The sequence below is a fragment of the Cheilinus undulatus genome, linkage group 14 (genome assembly GCF_018320785.1).
Source record: "Cheilinus undulatus linkage group 14, ASM1832078v1, whole genome shotgun sequence".
Lineage (NCBI taxonomy): Eukaryota > Metazoa > Chordata > Actinopteri > Labriformes > Labridae > Cheilinus > Cheilinus undulatus.
Genome location: NC_054878.1, coordinates 783452 through 802099, shown reverse-complemented (window position 1 = coordinate 802099; position 18648 = coordinate 783452). Strand labels below are relative to the sequence as shown.

The following is an 18648-nucleotide window of genomic DNA, read 5'->3' as shown; positions in this document are numbered from 1 at the left end:
TTTCTGTACTCTGTCTGTTCTCTGTCTGTACTTTGTCTGTACTCTGTCTGTACTCTGTTCTCTGTCTGTACTCTATCTCTACTCTGTACTCTGTCTGTACTCTGTCTGTACTCTGTACTCTCTGTCTGTACTCTGGCTGTACTCTGGTCTCTGTCTGTGCTCTGTCTGTACTTTGTCTGTACTCTCTGTCTGTACTCTGTCTGTACTCTGTTCTCTGTCTGTACTCTATCTCTACTCTGTACTCTGTCTGTACTCTGTCTGTACTCTGTACTCTCTGTCTGTACTCTGGCTGTACTCTGGTCTCTGTCTGTGCTCTGTCTGTACTTTGTCTGTACTCTCTGTCTGTACTTTGTCTGTACTCCGTCTGTTCTCTGTTCTCTGTCTGTTCTCTGTCTGTACTCTGTCTGTCATTTGTCTGCACTCTGTCCACACTCTGTCTGTTCTCTGTCTGTACTCTGTACTCTGTCTGTACTCTGTCTGTACTCTGTTTGTACTCTGTCTGTTCTCTGTTTGTACTCTGTTCTCTATCTGTACTCTGTCTCTACTCCGTCTGTACTGTCTGTTCTTTTTCTGTACTCTGTCTGTCCTCTGTCTCTACTCTTTTCTCTGTCTGTACTCTGTCTGTACTTTTTCTGTACTCTGTCTGTCCTCTGTCTGTACTCTTTTCTCTGTCTGTACTCTGTCTGTACTTTTTCTGTACTTTGTCTGTATTCTCTGTCTGTACTCTGTCTGTACTCTGTTCTCTGTCTGTACTCTGTCTGTACTCTGTCTGTACTCTGTTCTCTATCTGTACTCTCAGGACATTTCTTTCTTTGCTGATTTATGTTTTGGAAACCTCCCTGCTACTAGACCAGGGGTCATCAAGTACCTCAGCACTAGGGCCAGATTTAGTCCTGACAGAGTCTCTGGGGGCTGAACTTCCACATAAAGAAAAATTAGATCAATATTTTTTCTGGTTAACATATTATGTTATTAGTATTTGTATTTTCCTTTGAAATGCAGGGCATTTTTAGGCTTTACCAGTGAGATCCATCCTGATCTATAATAGACCACAAGGAGACAGGCAGGAGCCCAGCCAATTCTGTGGGCCTATTCACTACTGTTGGCTATTTTTGCAATATTTTGCCACTTTTAACCCATTTTTGATACTTTTTGCCCTTTCTTGCCTCTTTAACCCATTTTTTTTTTGCCATTCTTTAACTCCTTTAAACCATTTTTCTGTCTTTTATTACCATTTGTGTCACGCCATTAGCTAATTTTGCCACTTTTTGTCTATTTTTGCCAATTTTCATTACTTTTTTCACCATTTTTCCCAGTTTTAACATGTTTTTTGAATATTTATGAGTGAATTTCTGTAAAACTAGATGAAATGTGAAGTCATGACTATTAATTGCTTTTGGGGTGGATTTAACAGCTGCAGACATTTAAAGCCAAAAGATACTCTTAAAACCCCAACATTTTCTTTTCCTGCTTTTCTGAATTTAATGATCTTCTGGGGGCCTGATTCGGCCCCCGGGCCGCCACTTGATGATCTGTGTGCTAGAATCTTCCCAGGACTGGAGTGAAACAAAGATTCTGCTCTGGCGTTTTGGCCTCTAATATCTGCTCTAACGTTTGGTCAAATATGACAGCAGTGGCCCAGAATGCACCACTGCTCCTCTGATGGCAACACAAAGTCTATCAAAGAGCAGAAGTGAATCACAGAGCGTAGGGCTCAGTGTTAGAGTAGAAGTCCTCATCTAAGAGTGGGTTTAATCAAAGACTAAGACTGCTTCATATTTTAGATTATATGACAGCAGAATGTTGATGATTGAGATCAGAGATTTTCACAGACAACTGTTCTCGACAACGCTTTTATTTGTTTTACGTACATGACTGTCTAACGCCCGCTTTATCTTCCTAATTTTATATGATCTTATTTTGAAGGTCAAATGAACTTCCGTTTAATCGGCAGTAATGAATAAGATGAAAACAAACAAACAAAAAAAATGGTCCTGTGAAGTGGAGTACTGTGAAGGTTCTCTTACTGTCTGTTATGGCAGTGAAGGTTCTCTTACTGTCTGTTATGGGTGTGAAGGTTCTCTTACTGTCTGTTATGGGTGTGAAGGTTCTCTTACTGTCTGTTATGGGTGTGAAGGTTCTCTTACTGTCTGTTATGGGTGTGAAGGTTCTCTTGCTGTCTGTTATGGCAGTGAAGGTTCTCTTACTGTCTGTTATGGCAGTGAAGGTTCTCTAACTGTCTGTTATGGCAGTGAAGGTTCTCTTACTGTCTGTTATGGCAGTGAAGGTTCTCTTACTGTCTGTTATGGCAGTGAAGGTTCTCTAACTGTCTGTTATGGCAGTGAAGGTTCTCTTACTGTCTGTTATGGGTGTGAAGGTTCTCTTACTGTCTGTTATGGGTGTGAAGGTTCTCTTACTGTCTGTTATGGGTGTGAAGGTTCTCTTGCTGTCTGTTATGACTGTGAAGGTTCTCTTACTGTCTGTTATGGCAGTGAAGGTTCTCTTGCTGTCTGTTATGGCTGTGAAGGTTCTCTTACTGTCTGTTATGGGTGTGAAGGTTCTCTTACTGTCTGTTATGGCTGTGAAGGTTCTCTTACTGTCTGTTATGGCTGTGAAGGTTCTCTTACTGTCTGTTATGGCTGTGAAGGTTCTCTTACTGTCTGTTATGGCTGTGAAGGTTCTCTTACTGTCTGTTATGACTGTGAAGGTTCTCTTACTGTCTGTTATGGCTGTGAAGGTTCTCTTACTGTCTGTTATGGCTGTGAAGGTTCTCTTACTGTCTGTTATGGCAGTGAAGGTTCTCTTACTGTCTGTTATGACTGTGAAGGTTCTCTTACTGTCTGTTATGGGTGTGAAGGTTCTCTTACTGTCTGTTATGGCTGTGAAGGTTCTCTTACTGTCTGTTATGGCTGTGAAGGTTCTCTTACTGTCTGTTATGGCTGTGAAGGTTCTCTTGCTGTCTGTTATGGGTGTGAAGGTTCTCTTGCTGTCTGTTATGGCTGTGAAGGTTCTCTTGCTGTCTGTTATGGCAGTGAAGGTTCTCTTACTGTCTGTTATGGGTGTGAAGGTTCTCTTGCTGTCTGTTATGGGTGTGAAGGTTCTCTTACTGTCTGTTATGGGTGTGAAGGTTCTCTTGCTGTCTGTTATGGCAGTGAAGGTTCTCTTGCTGTCTGTTATGGGTGTGAAGGTTCTCTTGCTGTCTGTTATGGCTGTGAAGGTTCTCTTACTGTCTGTTATGGCTGTGAAGGTTCTCTTACTGTCTGTTATGGCTGTGAAGGTTCTCTTACTGTCTGTTATGGCTGTGAAGGTTCTCTTACTGTCTGTTATGACTGTGAAGGTTCTCTTACTGTCTGTTATGGCTGTGAAGGTTCTCTTACTGTCTGTTATGGCTGTGAAGGTTCTCTTACTGTCTGTTATGACTGTGAAGGTTCTCTTGCTGTCTGTTATGGCTGTGAAGGTTCTCTTACTGTCTGTTATGGCTGTGAAGGTTCTCTTACTGTCTGTTATGGCTGTGAAGGTTCTCTTACTGTCTGTTATGGCTGTGAAGGTTCTCTTACTGTCTGTTATGGCTGTGAAGGTTCTCTTGCTGTCTGTTATGGCAGTGAAGGTTCTCTTGCTGTCTGTTATGGGTGTGAAGGTTCTCTTACTGTCTGTTATGACTGTGAAGGTTCTCTTACTGTCTGTTATGGCTGTGAAGGTTCTCTTGCTGTCTGTTATGGCAGTGAAGGTTCTCTTGCTGTCTGTTATGGCAGTGAAGGTTCTCTTGCTGTCTGTTATGGGTGTGAAGGTTCTCTTACTGTCTGTTATGACTGTGAAGGTTCTCTTACTGTCTGTTATGGCTGTGAAGGTTCTCTTGCTGTCTGTTATGGCAGTGAAGGTTCTCTTGCTGTCTGTTATGGGTGTGAAGGTTCTCTTACTGTCTGTTATGACTGTGAAGGTTCTCTTACTGTCTGTTATGGCTGTGAAGGTTCTCTTGCTGTCTGTTATGGCAGTGAAGGTTCTCTTGCTGTCTGTTATGGCTGTGAAGGTTCTCTTGCTGTCTGTTATGGCTGTGAAGGTTCTCTTACTGTCTGTTATGGCTGTGAAGGTTCTCTTGCTGTCTGTTATGGCAGTGAAGGTTCTCTTGCTGTCTGTTATGGCTGTGAAGGTTCTCTTACTGTCTGTTATGGCTGTGAAGGTTCTCTTACTGTCTGTTATGGCTGTGAAGGTTCTCTTACTGTCTGTTATGGGTGTGAAGGTTCTCTTACTGTCTGTTATGGCTGTGAAGGTTCTCTTACTGTCTGTTATGGGTGTGAAGGTTCTCTTACTGTCTGTTATGGGTGTGAAGGTTCTCTTACTGTCTGTTATGGCAGTGAAGGTTCTCTTACTGTCTGTTATGGCAGTGAAGGTTCTCTTGCTGTCTGTTATGGCAGTGAAGGTTCTTTTACTGTCTGTTATGGCAGTGAAGGTTCTCTTACTGTCTGTTATGGCAGTGAAGGTTCTCTTGCTGTCTGTTATGGCAGTGAAGGTTCTCTTACTGTCTGTTATGGCAGTGAAGGTTCTCTTGCTGTCTGTTATGGCAGTGAAGGTTCTCTTGCTGTCGTGGCGTCCCCGTGTTTGCTGTGGAAAGTTCTAGAAATGGCTGCTCTCCTGACTCAGCGGTTCATCTCTTTTCTATCAACTTTAAATCGGCTTTAGAGAACATAACGTCTCTCTACTTCAGCCAGAAGTAGCTGCCTGGGCTACTATATGCTGTTGCTAGGCGACAAGATCCGACCGCCAAGAGACGTAGCTGTGGCATCTAAATCCGGTTTAAGCAGAACTTTCAAAATAAAACTCATACTCAGATTGTGTGCCTCTCTTTAGCTTTCCTTTTTTCAAATATGGGTAAAAAGCCCCAAAAATGAATCCTTAAAAATATCACTATTGACAGTTTCTCAACAGCTGACCTTCACATTCTAAATTAGCCCAGAAGTTTGAAGTTTGTTCTCGTTAAATGAGAATATTTATTCACCACAAGCTTCTGCATTTTAACAGACAGGTCTGTGTGTCCTGCTGAAAGCCCTCCTGTCCCAGAAGACTTTAAAGTCTCACAGACCTCATCCCGCCGGACAGTGAGGGTCTACTGGAGGCCTTCACGTGGATGGCTGACCAGTCTCATCCTGCTGGTTTTTAGGGCAGGGCTTCTCAACCTTTTCAGCCTGCGACCCCCAAAATAAAGGTGCCAGAGACCGGGGACCCCCACTGTACCTGAAGGTGGATGAACACAGCCATGAACATGTGCAGTGCAGACAGGGCCGCCCATAAGGGGGGATAAAGGGGAGAGCTTTCTGGGGCCCAACCAAACTGGAGGTCAGCAAAACCATGGTCCATAGTAAAGTTAAGCTGTGGTATCCATATTTTATATTTAACCTGAATAGTAACCGCTCTTATCAAAGAAACAGTCCTGTAGTAAGAAGTCCTTTTAAAAAAATAAATCTCTTTTCTTAAAAACAAAATTAAAATGGGTTAATAATGGCTAAAAGTGGTGGATAAAGTGGTGGTATTGGATTTTAAAAGGATTTTAAAAGTAGCACAAATTGGTTAGAAGTGGGAAAAAAAATAAAAGTGGGAAAAAAAAACACCAACAAATAGTAAAAATGGGCATATAAAAAAGTAGTAAAAGAGGATTAAAAAGTGGCTGAAATGACTTTAAAGTGGTAAAAAAAACAGTGGAAATTTGGTTAAATAGGATGAAAAATTGCTATAAAGTGGCATAGAAGGGTTGACTGAGGCAGAAATGAGCTGAAACGGGTTAAACTGGCAAAGACGGACATATCAAATAGAGAAATGTGGTAAAAAAAGAGCATAGACGTGTTAAAGAGGGGTTAATAGTGGCTATAATGGGCCAACAGAGCCAACAATGGACAGAAAGTGGCAAGAATTGGTTTAGAAGGGCTAAAAACAAACAGAAAAAATGGTGGAAAGGGTTTCAAATGGACAAAAATGGGTTTGAGGGGCAAAAATGTGCCAACATTGGTGGGAAACAGTGATAAATGGGTTGAATTTGTCAAAATGGTGTAAAGTTGCAACAGTGTAATTAAAAAATATATTCTTCATTTCTTTAAGGCATCTGGACACCCCCTCTCAGTGTCTCGCGACCCCCATTAGGGTCCCGACCCCAAGGTTGAGAACCCCTGTTTTAGGGCTCTGCTGCTGTCATTGTGTTTAATTCTCCTCTGGTTAGCTCTGTGGTTTGACATCTGGGCCTCTGTCTACAAGCTCCAGAAGCTTCTGGGGGTCCCGTTTCACAGGTGGGTTCTTATAAACGAGCCTATCATGATGGATTTTACTGCTATTTTTATTGGTTTGTGAATGAATACTGCAGTCATTGTCATGAAAGCCTTCCTTTAGAGCTCGCTGATCATTCCTTAATGAAATGATGAAAATGTTCTGAGTTAGTGGCGATGGGCCAAACATCAGAACAGGTGCAATCACTACGAGGACCAGACGATGGCGCCAGTCCCTCAGTTTAGACTTGGAGCTTCATCAGGACTGAACGAGTCCTTCTGTGGACAAAGATCAGAATCTGTACCCCCTCAGTGGATCTGGTCTAAGAATCCCTCTCTGTAGGATGGGTGTGTTTATGTTATTTTCCTGCTGAACACACATCTGAGGACCAGCAATCACGTGATCACAAAGGTACTGACTCATTAGACCCATCATTCATAACAGCTGGTCTCTTTCCACAGGAGGACCCGGCACCTTCCCGGATTAACGCGCGTGTTCCAAACGTCCCAGATAGACCGGGATCTGATGATCCTTGACTGAAACTTCCTGTAAAACTAAAAATATGAGCACGCGCACTTCCGCACGAGCACACCGGCTACTGCTCTTTTAAATCCACCTGTTCACGCGCCTTCCCGCGCTCCGCTCGCTGCAGCTGATAGGTCTGTCAAGGAGAGGAAACAACATTTATTGGCGCCTCGTGCATTAATTGGAGAGGGGCTCCAGCACAGCGCAGACACAGCTCAGCTCCTGCCGCCGCTGCTGCTGAATGGACTACCCACATTTCCACCTTTCTTGGATGGTTTTGCGCCAAACCTTCTCCTCTTAATTTCTGCTCATCCCTGAAGAGACAGCTTGGTTTCTGAGGCTCCAGCCACGGTGGACCAAGAGCACAGATCTGAGAGCAGCCTGGACTTCAGAGCCACATCGCCGCTGCTGGGTGCGCGCGGCTGATATCTGGGAAGGTTTCCTGCAACAATTTGTTGCGATAATAGTGAGGGGCGAGGGCATGGTGCCGGTACCGCATCGGCTCGTCATGGCATCGTGAGAACTTTGTTCCTGACTCCCCCCTTCCCCCTCTTTTCTTTTAGATGTTTTTCTGTGGGATCGTGTTTTTTGGGAAATCATCAGCCGTTTCCCCTTTCAGCTATGTTCACGTTTGCTGCCTTCTGCTACATGCTGTCTCTGGTCCTCTGTGTGTCCCTCATCTTCTTTGCAATATGGCACGTAAGTACCGTAGCAAGGCTGTCTATTTATGTTGTGTTAAAGCAGCGATTCATCGGGGAGCTCCGTGTTCTTTTCTGACTCTGCACATCCGTTTCAGATAAACGCATGGGTTTTCTAGCTGCTGTGTGGGGTTTACATGTCCTTCCACAGACAGGTGTACACCTGTATCATTGCTGCTGCATCATTCACTCCACTTCTCTGTCACCAACTCAGCAGTCTTTCCTTTAATGCAGCCTCCCTGCACGAGCATGCACTTTGATATTCAGAGAATCCTGCAGCCCTGTGCAGCAGCTAGCACATCAATTAAAGCGCCTTCCTTCCAGATCAATTAGGAAATCTTGTAGAGTGTAATCTCCCCTCCTCTGCTCCCTCTGCCTTTAATCAAGCCTCAGCTCAGCTACACACCACTGCCAATATGACTGACTGCATTCTGATATTTGAATCATCTCATTATTTGCTCCCTGAGCAACATCTCCATCATGCAGGGCCTTATGTAAAGACAGATTTGGGTCAGGTCTTTCAGCCTATTGCCCTGAGACTGCCTTTTTGCATAGACACAGCAAGAGACCTGATGCACTTGGGATGACTGATCCTCTGGCAATTAGAGTTAATAGTTAGCCGGTTTGTCTGTCAGACAGAGAGTGGCCTATGTGTCTGCTCACAAAGCAGAAAGAGCGAGACTCGGACAGTGAGAGTGCTCAGAGCCATGACAGCACATTATAATCTAGTAAGTGAGATCCTCAGCAGAGGACAATGTGGACTAAATATGCAGCACTTGAGAGATTACACAAGGAAAACTATCTCCATAATTCCTGTTTTCTAAGAAGGGGACAAACATCACAACATCTCTGGGCAGTCATATCTCACTGATCATCAACTGGCGGCTCGGGGGCCACATCAGGCCCCCCAAACCTTCCTGTCCGGCCCCCGGAAGATCATTAAATTCAGAAAAGGAGGAAAAGAAGATTCTAAGAGTATCCTTTGGCTTTAAATGTCTGCAGCTGTTAAACCCAACCCACAAAAAATTAACATTGAAACAGTTTAAGAATGACCATTTGATCTGTATTCACAGAAATTTACTGTCAAAATTAGTCGATATTTAAAAAGAGTTAAGGTTGGCAGAAGTGCTGCAAAAATTGGCTGAAAAAAGTTGTGAAAAAGGTTGAAGTGTGTCAAAAATTTATGAAGGGGATAAAACATGCAGAAAAAGCGGTTTGAAGGGGGTTAAAATCTCGAAAAAAAGGGCTAATGGGGCAAAAAGTATCAACAATAGGTTAAAAGTGGGAAAAATGGTTTTAAAGTTGCAAAAATTGTTTAAAAAATGTAATAAAAGGAGTTAAAAAGTGGTAAAAATAGAAGAAAAGTGGCAAAAATGGGTAAAAGAGTGGCACAAAGGGGATAAAAGATGCAGAAAAAGTGGTTTAAAAGGGGTTAAAATTATGCAAAAATTGGGTTAAAGAGGCAAAAAGTATCAAAAAGGGGTTAAAAGTGTCAAAATGGGTTAATATTGGTGCTAAATGACAATTAGGGAGGGCCCATTCTCTGTGATTTTCAGGGGCCAATTCTGTTGTCAGGCCTGCTGCTTTCTAGATAACAGGGATAGATCTCACTGGTAATGACTGAAAATGTCCTGTAGTTTAAAAGAAAACACAAATACTGCTGCAATAATATTTCAATCAGACCAAAACGTTAATTCAGTTTTTGTGTATTTGAAAGTCCGGCCCCCAGAGGTGAGACTAAATCTGGCCCTTGTGCAGATGTACGTGATGAACCTGTCATATCTGTATGTTTTTATCAGGGCTGTAGTCATTCAAAGGAAAACTTGGTTGACTAAAATCACACCAGATCATCAGTTAATCGATTGGTCGTGGGACAGACCAGAAGAAAAGAAAACCTTCATGTTATTTCTACATCGAACTTAACACTGACAGTGTAGTCAGTGCATTTAGGTGGTAATTCAAATTCACAGTGAACTTAAAAATCTTAGATTTTTGCAGTGTAACCACCTTATGCTGTTATTAAATAATAATCCTTTTTAACTAAATGTTGCCTCAACGCTGACTTTTTCGATGGTTTTTTTTGCTTTCTGGGTATTTAACCTGTAATTAATTACCCTTAAATTATGACTGAATAGTTATATTCATAGTTATTTTTTTTGTATCTTATATTTTCTAACGTATATATACGTTATATAATTGTAACGTATCTAACAATTAAAGTAGCACGTGCGATTGTTGGACCAATTGGAATTTTTGTCGAACATGAGGTCATCGACCAATTAACTTGAGGCTGTCAGCCCTAGTTTTTATTAAACAACTGGTTGTCACCATATTTAAACCTTGATAGGACAAACCCAATAATACTGATTTGTTTGCTTTTCAAGCCATGTGCATCAAAATCTCCATTATTTTAATGAATGCTGGGATCAAAAAGCATGCAGTCATAATGATCTGCAGTCATAATGATCTGCAGTCATATTTTGACCATGACCATAAAGCTAACCTGACACACCAGAGAGACTGTTTCATCTGTTTTGGCTTTATACTGCACATTAATCTGAGTCAATTTCATACAAAGTGTCTGGGAAGGGCGGGACTTTTCAAAACAAAATCTCATAAGGTGATTGGATGGATGGTCTGTCTGTCACATGCATTATGGGCCAATCAGAGTGAACAGACAAAATGAGGTATTCAGGCAGGCGCTGCTGTAGTTTACATTCAGTGGAGTTTGCTGGTGGATGAATCTCATGCTGAAGCCAGTCAGGAGGAGTGTAAAAACATCTTCTCTTCCAAGAGGAGCTTTGGTTTCTTGTTTTGATAAAGAAATGTGGTCCAGTTCTGATAAAACAGCCACTGTACTGTGGTTACAGCTAAGCTAGCTGCTACACTGGCAGAAGCTGTTTTATATTCTGGTACCAGTAAACGCCTCCAGTAACTATCCCAAACATCTCGTAGGATATTAAAGGTTTCAGTGTTGTCCAGTTCTGATAAACCTGCTGCTACACTTAAGCTACATCTGAGCTAACTGCTACACCGGCAGCAGCCACTGTTTCCCTCTTCCAGCACAACTAAACCCCACCCATTGCTACCACCTCACTCCTTAAACGATGCTGATTGGTCCATTTTCAGACATAGCACAGTCGGGGTTTTTTTTTTTTTTTTCAGTTTGGAGCTTTGTAAGACGCTTTCACCTGATGACAGACGTGGAATCTGACCAATCCACCTGCCTTCCAAGATTAAGAGAGAGCATAATCTAACAAGTACGCTTGAAAGAGTGTCAGTAACTGGTGAGGAGCAGCCAGTTCTTCCCACTTCTCCAAATGTTGCCAGCATATTTCAGTAATCTTGACCAGGGCTGAACAATTTAGAAAATAATCTAATTGCGATTTTTTTTCCCCTCAATATTGTGATTTGATATGCGATTATGTCTCAAGTTCCTCATTTTATGTGTTTTCTATTAAACAACAGCAATAGATAACGTTATATTATAACCAACACAGTATTAGATTAAACAAGGGCTGGTCAATTTTGAAGAAAAAGATCTAGATATGATGATTTTGATTCTTATTGCAAATTGGATATGAATTGTTGTCTAAAGGGAGTAGTTTTTGATGTCATTTATAAGAAAAAAGTACATAAATGAAGAAAGTTGGCTTTTTTTTTGTAGACTATTCTTAAAATGGCACTTGAATAATTGCATGGTATGTAATGCATAACATCTCTGCAGCGAAATAAAATCTAAACTGGTATTTTGACACAAATTTCAGGTTAAGAAATTATTGCACCTTCTGATTTGAAAATTGCAGCATGCCATATTGTGATTTAGTCTAATTTTGATTAATTGCCCAGCCCTAATCTTGACATTGCGTAGGAGTTTGTCTGCAAATTTGTGATAATTCAAACCAATAAATGACCCAGTAGCGGGTGTTCAGGACTTCTGTTTTTGATGTTATCAAACAGATTTCAATATCATTTGGCTGTTACTGATAATATAAATAAAATCAATAAAATGGTTGTTTCACATTTAGACAAGCAGATTATAATGTGGTTGCTAAGCGTATTCCTGTAAATGATTCTTTTCCTGAGCGTTAGTCCTTTATTTAAAATCATTTCATTCAGTATCACACTCTGTAATAGACAGATGAAATGTGTATTATAATTTTAACACAGAGAAATGATTTAGACAGCATTGTCTCACCTTTTATCTCACCTAAAAATAAAAAACATGTCACTAATGTTAAAAACATCTTACATTCCCCAGCCCTACAACATCTCCCGTTTTTTTCAGATAAGAAAATTCAGTCCTGATCACAATGGAAACCTGATCCTGTAGCTTCAGCGATAATCCACATTGCAGCAGCTTCTTTGTCCCCATGCATTCTGCTTAAGACAGCAAAAACAGTGGAGATGCCTCCTCCACTGGTTTCTATTCAGTGACACACAGACATGCTGCATAATAAGCAGGGACTCCATGCAGCAGCGAGGTGAGAATATGTGGAGCTGTGGAAGCGTTTGAGCAGAGCTGCACATTCCCATCAGCCACCTGCCAAACGCTGGGAGACTCTTTTGACTTGTATCAGCTGCTCTGGCAGGTGTCCATCTGTCTGTCAGCCCTTTCTTCTTTCATTACAAGACCTCATTTAGGGAAATACTGAAACCCTCTACCCTGCTGCCACAACGGATTCTTGACCCAGAGGTTAGTTTTAATGCCAGGAGCAGCGGCGCGTTGCTAAAAAGAGCAAGTGTGTTGAGTCAAACCCCCGGAGGTTAAATCAAGCTATAAATACAGTGAGCCAGTAAAGCATACACTGAGGAGCTGAATGGTCATTGTTTAAGGGTCCAAAAACATAAAATGATTCAAAATGAATCAGATGGGAAATCACAATGTTTACTGACAGCTTTGTTTCTGTTCTGAAATGTTTAAATACCCATCATGTTGGGGGGTGGAGTCTAAGATTGAGTCTTTTGGCCGGTACATCACATGATGGCACGTCACCGCTTACTTCAGCTGTTGAATCCTGACTGTGGTTACACATACGGCCTATTAGCAGGTAAGATGAGTCATGGATGGTGACGAATTATGCGTAGAGATGAACCTCTAGCTTTAATTGGTCCTGATCGATCAAACCAAGAACAGCAGAGTTAATTTGCCTCATGAATGTGCCTTTACAGTGGCTGGTAAATCTGTCAGTAATGTGTTTGAAGGGGAGAATCTCACTGAGCTTGACTTATTCTTCCCCTCACTAACGCTCACACCGCTCCTCTGGAAGCCCATCCTCAGGAAATAAAAAAGGACGTCAGCTAACTTTATATCTGTGTGCCCTGCAGCTGACCTGAGCGGCCGCTGTCATCGCCCTAGTTTGAATTCGTTGTTTCTGGATTTGATTTCCTTTGTCCCTTGTGTTTCTACCTTCATGTGTTTAGTCTCCTTTGTGTTCCAGTTTTTCTGGTGTTCTTCTCTTTAGTTCCTGAGGTTTAATTTGTAGTGTTTAATGTGTTTTGTCTTATTTAAATCCCTGAGGTTTTGTGTGTTTCCCTGTTGGTCTATTGTAGAGTTTCCCCAGTTTCCTGTTTTATTTTGTAATGCTAGTCCCTTGTTTTACTTCCTGGTGTTTCCGTCCACTGTGACTGTGCAGTTAGCCTCAGCTGTGTTTGTCCTAGTCTCCCTTTGGTCTACCATAGAAAAAGAACTGGTCTGTGGCAGCCGAACTTTGGATCAACCTAACTGCAGACAAGAGCCCGCCCACTGAGCTCGACTTCCTGTCAGCTAAGCTATCACTAAAGCTGGTTGACAGATAGGTAGCGTCTACCTGTCGAGCTATGAGACGTGCCAATCAGTGCGCAGCGAGGTTTTTCCTAAATCGAAATGATTGTGATGCCAAAAAAAAGCAGCCCTCGTACAGTGGGTGCTCATGGAAACATAAGCTCGGGGTTTTCAAAGTGTGGATGAGTGAGCCCCCCCCCCAAGAATAAAGTGTTCTTTCAGTGGACCCCCACCCACAGAAAGATAAGATTGAAAAAGAAAGGAAACAACCACATTTTCAACATTTATGTCTAATCTTTAAATGTTTTAACATGAATATATTTTTGATATTTTAGTCTAAAAATGTCCTAAAACATCTGCCTTTCCCTCTAATTTAGTGGAAACTATACATTTTCATCTGTACAGTGGATGCAGGATTACATAACAGCAGACCGTCCTTGCTTTAATCAGTGACTGACATTCCTTTCACTTCCTGTTAAAAATTCCCCTAGTTTGGTCACTAGACTTTTTGCTCAGTCCTAAGATGAGCTCAAGGTTTACAGCCTTATGCTGTCATTAACCTATAAATCTTTGTAAATTAAACACTGTGACCGGAGCATCATCAGGATCGATGCAGGAAAATCCTGACCTGAATACCATAAAATACCAAATGATCGCCGGGTCCCAATTAACCGCCAGGTGTGGCAGTACGTTTTGACAAATAAACGCCTGTTCCTAATAATTTATTTAAAGCTCTGATATGTGACTGAGATGAGATCCTTATAGAATCAACTCTCATCTCCCCCTCTATTCCTGCTCTTCTCTGTGTTTGACTCATGGTTTCACAGCTTGAGCTCCGTAGCTCCGCCCCTCTCTTTACGTACCTCCTCGCAGATGAGAATGTCCGCTGAGTTGAATACTGACGGTGGCAAAGTGCTCATGGAGTGATTCTGCTCTGCTTTTCCACTGAAATCAGTGGCCCAATCACAGACAAGAAAACACTTCATCTCATGTACAAACTCTACAGAGGACCGAACGCCGCCGTAATTCCGCCAATGAATCAACTTCTCACTGAGCTGACATACGGAAGCTACAGCGGCCAATAGGAACGCTCCCTCTGACCTGAGCCTGATTGGCTGTGAGTACTAGCCTCCTCATTGGCTGGGGCATGTCCCTTGCTGGTTTTCTCAACTGAGATAGCAGCGCCATGCTCCGGTGCAGCCAAAAAATAAGAAGTACGACATTAACTTTAACCTGTCATCAACTTTGTGTTTGTTTAGTTCCTTCCCAGTATTTAAAGTGTTTAGAGTGTTGAGTTGACAGAAGAAGACAAAAGTAGAACTGTGGTACTGTAATCTTGTCTTAAAAATGTAAAGGTGATATTCATACTGGTGTAAATAAATGCTTTAATTAAATTTACCATATTTTTTCAATTTTTGCTAAGCAAGATTTTTGTGAGAAAGAGTTGACTCTATGGGACAGTTGTTAATGTAACTATAAGTCTATCCATTTTGCTCCATGCACAGCAGTTAGCAAAGCAAATCCCCTTTTTTTCTAGTTTGTGGTTCCGCACCTCCCCTGAAGCTCTGTGGCGCCCCCCAGGGAGGCCCGCCTCACACTCTGAAAACCACTGCGTTAGCTAATAAGACATGCTTTGTTTTTTGAACCAGGCTGTAAACCAGTTTATTTCTAGTGTAAAACACACCTTTTAACATATGTTGTGTACGTGACTTCAGTGTTTCTGCAGCCACCCTCAAGTGGACGCTTGCAGTATTGCAAGTTTTTGCACTTCCCCACTTCATTTATCAGGACCAGAGGTTGCTGCCTTGGTGTCTACCTGTCCCTGTGTGTTTCTGAGCTCCTGCCCTGCTGGGTCGGTTCACTGGGTCCTCTTTTTGACTTTGCGGGCCAACTGTGACAGTTGCAGCTTTAATCAGGCTGTCTGATGGTGTTGTAGACAGCAGGTTGCACAGCGTTGCAAACAGACAAGTGTGAAATGAGAAACAGAAATCTTGGTTTAAAAGGCTGTAAATATCAACAAATGAGTTTAAAGCTGAATATTGATACTTGGATTTTGGAAATGATTGCATCTGTGGTTTTTTGTAATCAAACAAACACGCCTATGTTCTCTATCAGCTACACAAGTAACTGGGATCGCCAGTTATCATCAGTAGATATTTTTGTTATAACAATACTGAGCTAAGGCTGCACGGCTGTGCAGTGGTTAGCACTGTTGACACACAATAAGAGGGTTCCTGGTTCGCTTCCCAGTCAGGGCCTTTCTGTGCGGTTTTGCATGTTCTCCCTGTGCACGCGTGGGTTCTCTCCGGGTACTCCGGCTTCCTCCCACCACCAAAGACAGGCTCTTTAGGTTAACTGGTGACTCTAAATTGGCCGTAGGTGTGAGTGTGCCTGGTTGTCTGTCTCTAGATGTCGGCCCTGTGATTGACTGGCAACCAGTCCAGGGTGAACCCCGCCTCTTGCACAGTGACAGCTGGGATAGGCTCCAGCCCCATGTGACCCCCAATGGGAAAATGTAGAAAACGGATGGAATACTGAGATAGGCAAGCATTCCCCTGTTTATATGCATCATAACAATGCACTGCCCATCTGTGCTGTTTACTTTTAGAATTAATGACTGTTCAGTAAAAAAAGGGCCTCATGAGGCGTATTTACCAACGAGAAAAGCAACATTTTGTTTTCATTTATAAATTACTTTAACCTTGCAAAGCAGATGTCTGTCATCAGGCAAACCACAACATTCGTGCCAAACCAAACACTGGGCCAATCAGCATCATTAAAGGAGAACGAGGCGGTAGCTGTGGGCGGGGTTTAGTTCCACTGAAAGTTGTTTGCAATGGCTCCCAGCAGTCAGATGATGAGCTCAGATGTAGCTGTAGGATAGCAGCAGTTTTACCAGAACGGGACCACATGTCTGTATGAAACAAAGAATAAAAACAACACTCAAAGCTTTTCATGATAGAAAAGATGTTTTCTCTCTCCTCCGGTCTGCCTCCACATGTTTTTGTGGTTGTTATGGGCGGGGTCTGCCGGTGTAGCCAATGGCAGCTGCAGCTGCAGCTATTAGCTTGGATGTAGCTGTAGGAAAATGGCATAAATCCAAACTGGACCATATTTATTTTTCAGAACAAGAGAAAAAAGATGCACAAACATCTTATCTTGGCAGAGAAGATGTTTTTGCACATCTCCTGACTGGCTTTGGAAATATCCATGCATCGAATTGAAGCTGAAATGCACATAAAAACTTGCTTCTGTGTTTGCGACAGAAGTGATCCCAGAATGTAAAGAGAACAACTGTCCTGCTTGATCCACGCTAAGTTTGGACAGCTTATATTTTTATGATAAATCTAATGAGAGATGGTGAAATAAATCAGTGTGTTGAAGGAGACTTTCCCCTCTGTTTATCTGGAGTCTGCTGCCTCAGCCATAATGAGTGGAGTGTTTTTATCCGTGAATGATCTCACACGGCGGTTGTGTCTGGATAAAGAAGTAGATGTAGTCGTTAAACTAAAGGGAGAAACTCGTCCTGGAGTAGCGTCTGTCTGAAATATGTCCACACAGCCCAGAGGAGATCCTCTTTCCCTCAGCCGCTACACTTTAACTACTGCTGCTAGTTAGCTAGCTTGCTGCTAGCTTGTCGAGGACGCTGCAGAAACTGTCAACAGGCATGCGGGGGGATTTCAAAATAAAAGCGTAGCTTGAAGCTAGATTTCATTGATCATTGATCTGATTGGACTAGTTTTTAACCAACTGATGTATGGATGGATCGTTACACCCCTTCATTTGATGGTCAGAGAAACACAGCTGAGTGACGGCCGTCTTTACAGCATGGTGAGTTAAACTCAGATAGACGTGAGAGTTTTCCTCTCCTTGTTCAGTGAAGTAACAGATCAGGGGCCTCATTTTTTAAACATTGTGTAGGATCCATACTAAAAGTGTACGTGCGCCCAAAAGCTGAAAATGGCGTGCGCCAAAAAATAATGTTATTTATAAAACCGTCCTTACACACACCTGCAAGCACTTTTCCTTTATAAATCACAGTCCACCTGGAAGATTGCGCAGGTGGTTTCATCTCACATCCAACCCTCTACACACACCCATTTTACCATGAATGGTCAACGTACCTCATGAATGTTTTTGTAAATCAATAAGCTGCTGATCAACGGCATTTTACGCTCAATCACAGCAGAGAAGACAAGGAACAGGAATTCCACGGAGACCGAAATAGAGGTGTTTGTGGTTGAGGTGGAGGCCAGGAAAATGATTTTATTTGGTGGTCACAGTAGTGGCATCACTACTAACAGAAAAACAAGCGAGTGGCAGCACGTGGTCACCGCTGTAAATAGTGTGAGTGCCACAGAGCGATCTGCGGTCTGTTCCCTACGCTGCTGTGTCAGGATGAATGAGTCACGTGTTGACCCAGGCCACCGTGCCACTAAATTTGTCAAAACCATGTTTGAGGTATAAATAATTTGTACATTGATTGTATGCACATTTCTTCCGGTTCACATAGACAATTTCATTTTCACTTGGAGCCCTTATAGAAACGTGAGTGCAGTCAATTGCGCCGATTACATTTGGGGAAACCGGACATTGCTGCAAATTGCCTTTTAATGTTGGCCTGTTCACCCACAGTGTAAGGAAACCCGATGTATGGACTGGTCATGTTTATAATGCCATCCAGAACGGCTGGCATCAGTGTGCTGAGGGATGGCTGCGATATCCCAGACCTAAGGACAGAATTTAACGGTATTATATCAGAGCCAAGGGGCTTTAGACAGAAAATGTAAAATTATACTTGTTAATCATATCAAACACAGACCTGTCGGCTAATTCCTGCTGGGAGGAGCCGGTTGCCAGAAACCCCAGAGTGGTCAGCACCTGTATATGCACCGGGATGGCGCGGTTCCGGCGGGTGGTTCTGCCTAACACTGGTCCCAGTTCAGCACATAGATCTGAGAGCACTGCTCTAGGGAATCTAAATCGGCTTATTAGCCAGTCATCATCATGGGCCAGGAAATCTTGGTGGTCCCTAAAGTCTCTCTCCATCCTGATCCTACCATTTGCGTGATCTTCCAGCAGTGCCAGCGCATCCATTGTGCAGCATTACGCACGAGTGTCACCACACTGCTGATATGCTTACTCAGCAATTAGACTGATTCTTGCACACCTTGTCACAACTAATACTAATCAATCAGTGCTATCACTGCTCTGTGTCATTTGAAGATGAAAGTGTGATATATGAACATTGTGGCCTAATGGCTCACTGAAGGAACACATCTATAACTCTGCAGACTTGGCTGTTTATGATTACGCGGGTCTGTAAGTCTGATATGTGATGACATTAAATGTATGAGATGAAACTGGCTTCAATTCACCACCTCACTATCTGCGCCGCAAGTTTCCCCCGTC

At 42.5% G+C, this 18648-nt stretch overlaps 2 protein-coding genes across 2 annotated transcripts in view; one reads left to right on the top strand and one right to left on the bottom strand.

The window, feature by feature from the left end:
* Positions 1–2322: 2322 nt before the first annotated feature.
* On the bottom strand, positions 2323–5082 carry LOC121521746 (adhesive plaque matrix protein-like). The gene is made up of 2 exons (XM_041805906.1): positions 5078–5082; positions 2323–4576 (listed from the first exon to the last, which is right to left on the bottom strand). Exons 1-2 carry the CDS (start codon positions 5080–5082, stop codon positions 2323–2325), a joined length of 2259 nt encoding a protein of 752 aa, XP_041661840.1.
* Positions 5083–6786: 1704 nt separating this feature from the next.
* cnih3 (cornichon family AMPA receptor auxiliary protein 3) overlaps positions 6787–18648 on the top strand; it is a 143771-nt gene continuing 131909 nt past the window's right edge. The window contains exon 1 of the mRNA XM_041805752.1: positions 6787–7473. Coding sequence (XP_041661686.1) covers positions 7396–7473 — 78 coding nt within the window. The 5' untranslated portion in view covers positions 6787–7395. The remainder of the gene's footprint in view (positions 7474–18648) is intronic.